At 38.7% G+C, this 8,738-nt stretch overlaps 1 protein-coding gene across 3 annotated transcripts in view; it reads left to right on the forward strand.

Annotated features, from left to right (window-relative positions):
* The window catches only part of LOC102197797 (protein tweety homolog 2-like), a 28,172-nt gene extending 19,434 nt beyond the window's left edge, over nucleotides 1–8,738 (forward strand). For 2 of the 3 annotated variants that reach the window (XM_005745434.1, XM_005745433.1), the window contains 9 exons: nucleotides 1,065–1,137; nucleotides 3,036–3,105; nucleotides 3,203–3,258; nucleotides 4,431–4,523; nucleotides 4,607–4,699; nucleotides 5,618–5,760; nucleotides 5,878–6,063; nucleotides 6,162–6,240; nucleotides 7,542–8,738. In XM_005745434.1, coding sequence (XP_005745491.1) covers nucleotides 1,065–1,137; nucleotides 3,036–3,105; nucleotides 3,203–3,258; nucleotides 4,431–4,523; nucleotides 4,607–4,699; nucleotides 5,618–5,760; nucleotides 5,878–6,063; nucleotides 6,162–6,240; nucleotides 7,542–7,622 — 874 coding nt within the window. In that variant the 3' untranslated portion in view covers nucleotides 7,623–8,738. Of the gene's footprint in view, nucleotides 1–1,064; nucleotides 1,138–3,035; nucleotides 3,106–3,202; nucleotides 3,259–4,430; nucleotides 4,524–4,606; nucleotides 4,700–5,617; nucleotides 5,761–5,877; nucleotides 6,064–6,161; nucleotides 7,307–7,541 lie in introns of all 3 variants that reach the window. The other variant, XR_312050.1, reaches the window with a different exon arrangement.

Below are 8,738 nucleotides of genomic sequence, written 5' to 3' on the forward strand. Positions count from 1 at the left end.
ACAGGTATTTTGAACCAACACTGATGTCTGACCAGCATACCCACAATTCAGACTTCCCTTCCCATTTGCCCAATTTATTGCAACCTGCGTGTCAGTGTTAGCAGATGACGCTCAGGCTCGCTCTTCACATCCCTCTCTGATGGGTTTCACTAATGCCTATTGATCGGCTGAGTAGGATGAATCTGCTCCCTTAACTAATTATTAAGTGCTCTCAGCCTACTTTATTGGTGCTTTCAAGAAGGTCCGTGGAGTGAGTTGAGAAGCAAAGCCCTCTTCTGCCTTTTTTTTTTTTTTTTACATTCATCTGGGTGAGGGGGAAGCATCCTCTTCCTTTTTATTGTTTCGTCTGCTTCATGTTCATAGCCTCTTTCTTTTTCTTTTTTTTTTTTTTCAAGCTTATGCCAGTGGTCTCTTGTAAAACTCGTACTTGTGAGCTCTTCCACAGTGTTTACTTGACTTTGTTGAACTTGTCACTCTTTTTCAACAAAAGGAATCGGATAAAAGAAGGGTCAGAGAAAGCAAAGGTTGCGGGAGCTTTTGGTTGACTGTGACACCTTGTAGTGATTGGCAGCTTATGTAACATGATTGATAGAAAATACAGGGAATAAAAGTGCTGGAATGCAGCAGGAATGCACGAATGACCAAAGAAACAAATCTCAAGTGGTATTATCCTTTGTTTTGGCATTAAGTGTTCTATTGAGCAGTTACTAAATTTCATATTACTTCGTTTTCTTTTTTTAATCTTCTTTTTGCTAAAGCTTTTAAAAAAATAAATAAATATAGGGATATTAAGATAAGAATGCAAAGAATTACAAGTTCATTTATATTTGTATCACTTACAATGCACCATGTGAGCTGAGCCTCTGTCTCCAGGCAGAAGGAGAACAAGTCCCAAAACAGAAGCAGAGAAACTGGAAAGATTTAATTAAATTAACAGGGTAAAAACATGGGGCTGAATATCAGTGGCACAAAGGAAAACTGATTCATCTGATTCTGTGATTTATGTGATTCTCCCTATATCTCTTAATCTGTCACCCTCACTCCCATGTGCTGTTTTCCACTAGGATCATTGGTTTTGTTATACTATCTCTGATTCTGAGCTGGGCCTCACTGGGAGTTGACACTGCTACAGCTGTGGTAAGAAAACTATACTTCTGCTACTTCTGAAGTACACTTCAAACTTTGATTAGAAATATTGAAATTAGACTGTTGGGGTTCTAAATAAACCCCAAACAAGTGCCTGCCAGTAAAACTGGACAATACATGAACATCTTAGCAGCTTAAAAAGTGTCTGTGTCTGTTTGTCTAGATTACAATGGCTCGCTTTCCAAGGTCACCCAGGCAGTAAAGCTGATTACACATCCTTAGTCTTTTAGGTCCATCATCCCTTAGCCTTCCTGTAAACCAAGAACTTTTGTTCCTTTAATTGCTGCCTCTGCTTTCTTCAGAATCTCTTTTGTGATCGTCCAAAGTTTCATTTTATCTTTCAGGCTCCCCTTATTTCTGAAAGATTGTTCTCTCTTCCTGGTTGTACACCATGTGTTCGGAGCATCTGGACTTGGTGTGTTTAATGGTGCTCTTATTAGGGACAGTGTCTGGGGTACAAAAAAAAAATAATAACCCGTTTGTTCCAGCATTCCTCCATCCCCCACGCCGAGAAACCAAACATCTGTGGATTATCCTGCTGGATCTGACATCTGGACAGCTGTTTTAAGTGAGGCAGTAAAAGAGAGGGTGAAACAGAGCGGGGAAGATAGCATATTTTAACCTGAAATTAACTACATGTGTGCGATTCACAGACATCTGTGGTTCTCTGTGAGCTTCTCTGCAGATGTAAAGCCAAATGTGCGAAATCCTGGACAGCGTCTGTTGCTTTGCTCCCCTCATTATAGTTGAAAAAGGACTCTGCAGTAAAACTTCTGACCTTTCAGGCTTAACGCTTGTTGTTCTAGCATGCAGCTCTCCCTCCAACTCTGTTTTGTCTTAAGTTGAGGTACTCTCAATGCAATCTGTGACTAGGAAACTATAACTCTTGTTATAGGAAATCTAGTCACAGTTGTTTATCAAAAAACAGTCTTGAATGATTGAAGCTGAAATGTAGGACAGCATGCAAAGCAAGCTAGAAAACATATTGCACCTGCACATCATTATTAAAAAAAAAGAGAGAGAAAAACCTGCATGTGCAAAAACACAGTGCATTTTGAAAGGAAGGTGGATGATGGTTGTGTCCTAGAAAATATTCATAAATTTATACATATTTGATGAGGCTTAGCATAAACAAAATGTCCCCGATAGTATAATGAGATAACGGTGCCTCACATGGTGCTGTACGGTTTTTGCAGAAAACAAAGTCACATGATCACAGTTGAGTTAAGGGTGTGTTGAACATCTGAAAGTAAAATGGGGTAAGTAGAAAGGCTAGAACAGGAAGTAGAACTGATTTTTGTGTAAGCCTAAGTTTTTCTTTCTTTTTTTATTTGTAATTTCATACTGTACTGTTTAACTTTTGATTGGCTATTGTCTTTTGAGTTATCATTTACATTGAGAAGCTCTAGAAATACTTTTCTTTATTGGAGATGTCATAAAATAAGAACGGATATAAAACTGATGTTGGATCCTTCACCATAACAGATTCTTTGTTCTCTTTTAACTTAATAAATTTAAAGAGTATCTTGTTTCCCCAGCTGTGAATTATCCATGCATATGACAAAGCATTCTGGTTATTTTTTGTTATATTTGCTTTTTTTATAATAGCTTTGTGTGGGTTATTTTATGTTCTGGGTACTAAGTGTACAGCAATTGCATGATCTTGACCCCTAACTGTTTATGCATGCACATTAGCAGCTCTCTGGGGAAGAATTAAAACGCGTGGAAATATTTAGTAGATTTCACCCATGGTCAGCAAAGTGTGACATGCTCTACACGGTCAATGATGTTTAAAGTCTGTTCCTATACCACACAGTTTTTGCACTTTATATGTGCTTCCTGGTGTATATAATAGGAGGTTGGTTTTTTTTCCCTTTTTTTTCCTACAGGGTATAAGTGACTTTTGTGTGTCTCCAGACAAGTTTATTGTCAACCATACCAAGGATTTTCTAAGTGCAGGTAATTAATGTCCACAGACAGATTTGTACTGAAAACATCTCTCTGTCAATGGCTGTTTAAACAAAATGCTAATCTTTCTATTTCTTTCACCTTCTAGATGTTGCACACTATTATTTGTTTTGCAGTCCGAATCTACCAAACCCGTTTCAACAGGTACTGACTAAAAGTCCAATCTTAGCTTTGTGTTAGCACACTGCAGACTCTTATTATTCATTTATTTACCATTAGATGCCAAGCATCTATATCTTTTTGGAGGCCAAAGTGAGCCTGATTTAATCATGCAAAATGCTAAAGTTTGATAAAGTATGCTTCTTTTTGTATAGGTGTATAAAAACTATCTGCATCTTATACCCTGTGCAAAGTTTTTTCCCCTGGTACTCCTGCTAGAAACATTTTTATTCAATTTTCTGACATCCTGCATTAAGCCAGCCGCTCTTCATAGAGCACTCAAGTTGTGTTGGTTTATTTTTGAGTTTAAATATATAAATCATCATTTTTTGTTTGTATGCCTTTTCAAAGAAACATTGAGAACCTTTTGCATGTTCCAAACAAGCTAATTATTGGTGTCTGAAATGCAGATAAATTGTTTTCTGAAGAGAAACTGCAGAAAGACAGCTGTCATACAGTCTCAATAAAACCAGTTTGAATAACACAACCTTGGCACTTAACTCCTGCTATTCAGAACTCACTTAGACATATAGCCTCGTCTAATAAACATCCATCCATGTTTGGCTCTCTGTGTGTTTTCTTTTGCTTTAATTGTGAATCTGATGCCCAGATTCAAGTTATATCCATTTTCCTGTCACACACACTTTCCTGGCAACATTTCAGAGAATTTAGTGCTTCTTCTTAAGTTTTGTATTATTTGTATAGTCTGAGGATTTCTTTTGCATGAGTGATTCTGCATCTGTGTGACATCTATTCACTGATTTTTGTGGAGGATAAATACATGACCAGTAGTTATTACATGCATTACATGCTTGGTTATCATCGTACCCATTTATGGATTAAACTGATGCTTGTTAAGTAGGTAAGGATGATCCTTTCTCTGATGGCCTAGTTGGTATAAATATTACTCTTTTGTTTGTGCTATGGGTTGGTGGTGCTAATGGGAGGTGGGAGAGTGGTGGGCGAGACGGTTGGTGGCAAAAGATAATCTGTCTGGAAACAAATGTGTCCTCTGTTAAGCACATGATAAAGCCTTACTTAACACCAAATTACTTGTTGACATGCTGCTCTTAAACAATACCCTCCTTATTAAGATCCTCTTATTGTTTGTGGTGGATATCTATGTGTGTGATGCTGGAGTGATTATGTTTTCCCAGTCTTTGACAACTTGCCAGCGCTCCCTGACTACCATGCAAATCCAGATTCAAGGCTTGCTGCAGTTCTCTGTGCGGGTCTTTCCCACTGCTGAGGTACGCAGCTGGCTAACAGACTTTCACACTAGACTGTGGAAATGTGTGTATCATCTTCTCCCCTTTTATACCTTGTTGTACAGAGAGACCTTTTGGGAATCCAACGACTATTAAACTCAACAGAGTTCAGTCTACACAAGCTAACAGCCTTGCTGGACTGCCGTGGGCTACATAAGGTAAGGTCAGATTCTGACCAGGACACTTTTTAATGGGACTGCTTTGTAGCGTAGCTCAAAGCCACTCAGAGGGCCAGCTTGACTGATTTTTCCGAACGTTATCTCTATGTACTTCACATACGCTGACATTTATATACACCACTCAAATTGTCAGTCACCGCGTATGTAACAGACCGACTATTTGCCGCCTCCAGTTTTTCCAGACTGAAAAAGGAATGAAATGGCTTTTGCAGGTTTCATTTTGTCAGAGTTTTATCATTTAATGAAAATAGCATCTCATCTGCTGTGATACGAGTCTGCTGTGGTAATGGGAACCCAAGAAGCAGGTTTCTGGATCAGCAGAGTCTCTGGTAATTCTATTAAATCCTTCCTATCAGAGATTAAACAAATCCATAAAGATAAGCTAAGATATTAGGGCTGCCTTATTGTTAGATCAGGTTCAGATTGGGGACTTACTCAAAATGATGGTTAATGGAGGGCTACAAACATTCCATAGTTATGTGTAATGAACATCAGTAATGAGGATCCGCAAATATAGGCTTATGCAGTAACTGAGTACACATGCCAGACAAATTCAAAGACTGTTTCTCAGAGCTTGTTAGTCAAATATAACGAGCAATGCGAAATGAGAATGCATCTGTGTAATGCATATCATCAGAGTAACATGAGCTTGTCTGCGTGTCTCAGTTCTGCCTTTTGGTACCTCTGCTGTGAAATCCTGCAGCCCTACTGCCCTCCTCAGAGAGGTGGTTAAATTTCAGATTCAGTTGTAACATTGTTCATGGTCTAAACATAGACATAATCTGGCCTTTTTAAGGAATTTAATATTATTTGCACAGGTGTCATTTGTCAAAGGTAATACAGTATGACCGCTAGTGACTCACCATATTGACTGTGTGCATGTATATATCCTTCTAGGACTATCTTGATACCCTCATGGGTGTGTGCTATGATGGGGTGGAAGGGCTCCTCTACCTCTCTTTGTTTTCTCTTCTGGCTGCCTGCGCACTCTCTGCCATGCTGTGTGTAATTTTCCGAGTGTGGACACTAATGGGCAGCAGGTCAGTGCTGAGCGACCCCGTTACCCCATTAGTAATGCCTACAGTGCACTTCTGCAAAGTGTTAACGCATGCACTCTCTCTTTCTGTCTCTGTGCGCGGGTGTACACTTTCATGCAGGGAAAAAGAGTACGATGACATAGATGAGGAGGATCCATTCAACCCCCAAGCTCGTCGGATATCCTATAACCCCCGAAGGTCCAACACGCACAGTTTCTGTAGCTATACCACAAGCCTTGGCAGCCAGGCCAGCCTTCATCCACCTCCTCAGTCAACTTCTAGTGTAATGTCACCCCCTGAATACATGTAAGTTTAATAGCAAATGATGACGCTGCTTATTTTTTTCTTGTTTTATTAAAGTATATGTTTCACCTCTGTCTAATGTCTTTCCCCTTGTTTCACAGGAATCAGTCCATGCTGTTTGGAGGAACCCCTCGGTATGAGAATGTACCACTGATAGGGAGAGGATCCCCGCCTCCCTCGGTGCGTTGGCCCTACGGGGCTCTAGTGTCCCTAGTTTAATGGCAGTGATGGCATAGTTGGCCTCAGCCCCACTACAGTACTAACAAGAAGCATGTGCCAGAAATGTAGCAATGTTGATACACTGCACAAAACCTCAACAGTTAATGAAGGGAGTTATGTTGCTCTGTAAATGATGGAAGACTGACATCTACTGGCTGTTGACTGAAGTGTGTTCATTTTTAGTGCATTACTAATCTATAACTACAGTCATATATCCTTTTTACATTTGGCGGTTTTCACTGGACTGTATTTCTGGTTCTCAAAAAGGAATAGTTTAGGTCAGATTAGAGATCTAAAGATGAAACAAGCAATACTGCCAGCTCAATCTCACATCATGTATCTATTTTTAAAGGAGGGGCCTCATAGTCTAGAAGTGCATGGTGTGCATCCAATGCTGGGGCTAAATGATAAATAATAGATAGAACACTTGTAAATCCACAGTTAAAGTCTCTGTTGGTTGGTTTTCTTTTATATTAAGTTTTCTGCTTGTGTGGCTGACTCAGTGCTTCAACAGCTTTCACAGTGTGCCAAAGACTTGAAACACCATTTGAGGTGTGAGAGCGTGAACGTGGACTATGCTCAAACCTATTCTTTCCTCTATAAATCACATTTTCAGCATGCATCAAGATGTGTTATTTGTTCCTGTTACTTAAATGTTTGCTATTTTGGAAAACATATTTGCAGTACGTTTGTTTTTCTGTTGTTATTTAATTTATTTAATTTTCTGTGACGTTTCTGTGATTTTCTTATCCTTTATATAATCAGTTTCTCAATAAGGCATCTAAATATTGAATATTAACCAATGTTTTCTACCCACCTTTTTAAAATGTCCATTCTTTGACTTATTGTTTCACTCTTGTCTGACTTAATTTGCTTGATTTTTGTATGTTTTCCCCCCTGCAAACCTTTCTAATGATGGTTGCTATATGCAAAATGTTTATAACTTGTATCTCAAAGCTCAGGGACCCTTTTAAAGCTCCATAGTACCTCAGCTTCCTGGCACTGTTTAACCCACAGAGTGTTGCATGTGAGTGTAACTTATTCTAACTTGTTATGCCCTCCTGCTTTTTAACTTCTCGCATCATTATAGTACTATCCCCTGATTCCACAACTCTTGATTAAAGACTAGCTTATAATTAAAACAGGTGTTCTGCAAGCTTAGATCTGTTAATAACATATTAATATGTCATATGCTATCAAAGGTGCTTTTTTAAAGTCCATATGTTCTAAACTGATTTTTTTCTCATGTATTTCTCTGGCAGTATTCACCCAGCATGAGAGCTACCTATCTATCCATGACTGATGCCCAGATTAGACACTTTGGGACTGATTTTCAGGTGTAGCCTGCTGTCTACTGAATCCCTTTCAGTACTTCATCTGAGATGCTAAGCTTCAACCGACAAGGCTGTCGTCACGGTATAACTCTGTTTGCAGGAGTGACAGCCCGCCGTCCCAATCTGAGACATTAAAGCAGGCAATATGAGGTAGTTGCCTCACTGACACACTAATGCAGTCCCTGGAAAGCACTGAAAGTTTTTAATATAGAGGACTGTTCAGTTTCATATGAAGGCTGTTGTTGTTGTCGTTATCATGGTTTATGGAAATACTGTTGCTCAAATGTAAGCTTTTCTATGAACCAAAATCCGCAGTCTTTGAACTCTTTTCAGTATTCTGGTGGTGTGCATGGATATAATCATCGGTCAGTATTTTGATGTAAAGTGAGTGGCTGGCTTCCATCATGGCATTTGATTTTTTTTTTTTTTTTTTTTTTTGCTTTATCCTTCTGTTTGGCAGCAATATCGTTTCTTTTTTGTCCTTTTTGTAATTTCAAAGGGTGCGATTTGAAAGGATACAGGAAAATATGAATGAGTTAATAAAACAAATACCAAGTATTATAGTTTTGTTTTCATTAGCCAAAGATGCCTTTAACAAAAAGTCAGATGGGCATAGATGATAAAATAATAACTGACTGTTATCACTATTAAAGCAAAATTGGCCATACAAGTAATTATAAAGAAACTTTGGAATGCAGAACTCAGTGCTACTAGTTAGCTTTTAAAGAATAAACTGAATATGCAAGGAACATTCTCTACTTTATTAAATAAATGTGTTATGTCTGGGTTTTTTTCATGTTTGCTAATGTGTACAGAAAGTCTCATGATTAAATGCTATATTCAGACTTGTTGATCCATTGTTTACCTATTAGCTCTCCACTGATGGCTTAGAAAGACCTGCTGCAGTAATTTCATTAGTGTGGCTGGGATTTGGTGTGATAACCTGTACCTGGAGATATAGCATGGGGCAATGGGAGTCTTAGAGGCATGGTTCTCTGTCAGCTCTTCGAAAGAGCAGACTTCTCAAGAATCAAAAAATGCACAACACACAACTGCAAACCAGTGTCCTTGAACTATTCACCTGTTTCACTTCAATATAATAAAATTGTTCTTTATGCTACAAGA

Source organism: Pundamilia nyererei, unplaced genomic scaffold (genome assembly GCF_000239375.1).
Source record: "Pundamilia nyererei isolate P.nyererei 1_Seehausen unplaced genomic scaffold, PunNye1.0 scaffold00158, whole genome shotgun sequence".
In the NCBI taxonomy this organism is placed as follows: Eukaryota; Metazoa; Chordata; class Actinopteri; order Cichliformes; family Cichlidae; genus Pundamilia; species Pundamilia nyererei.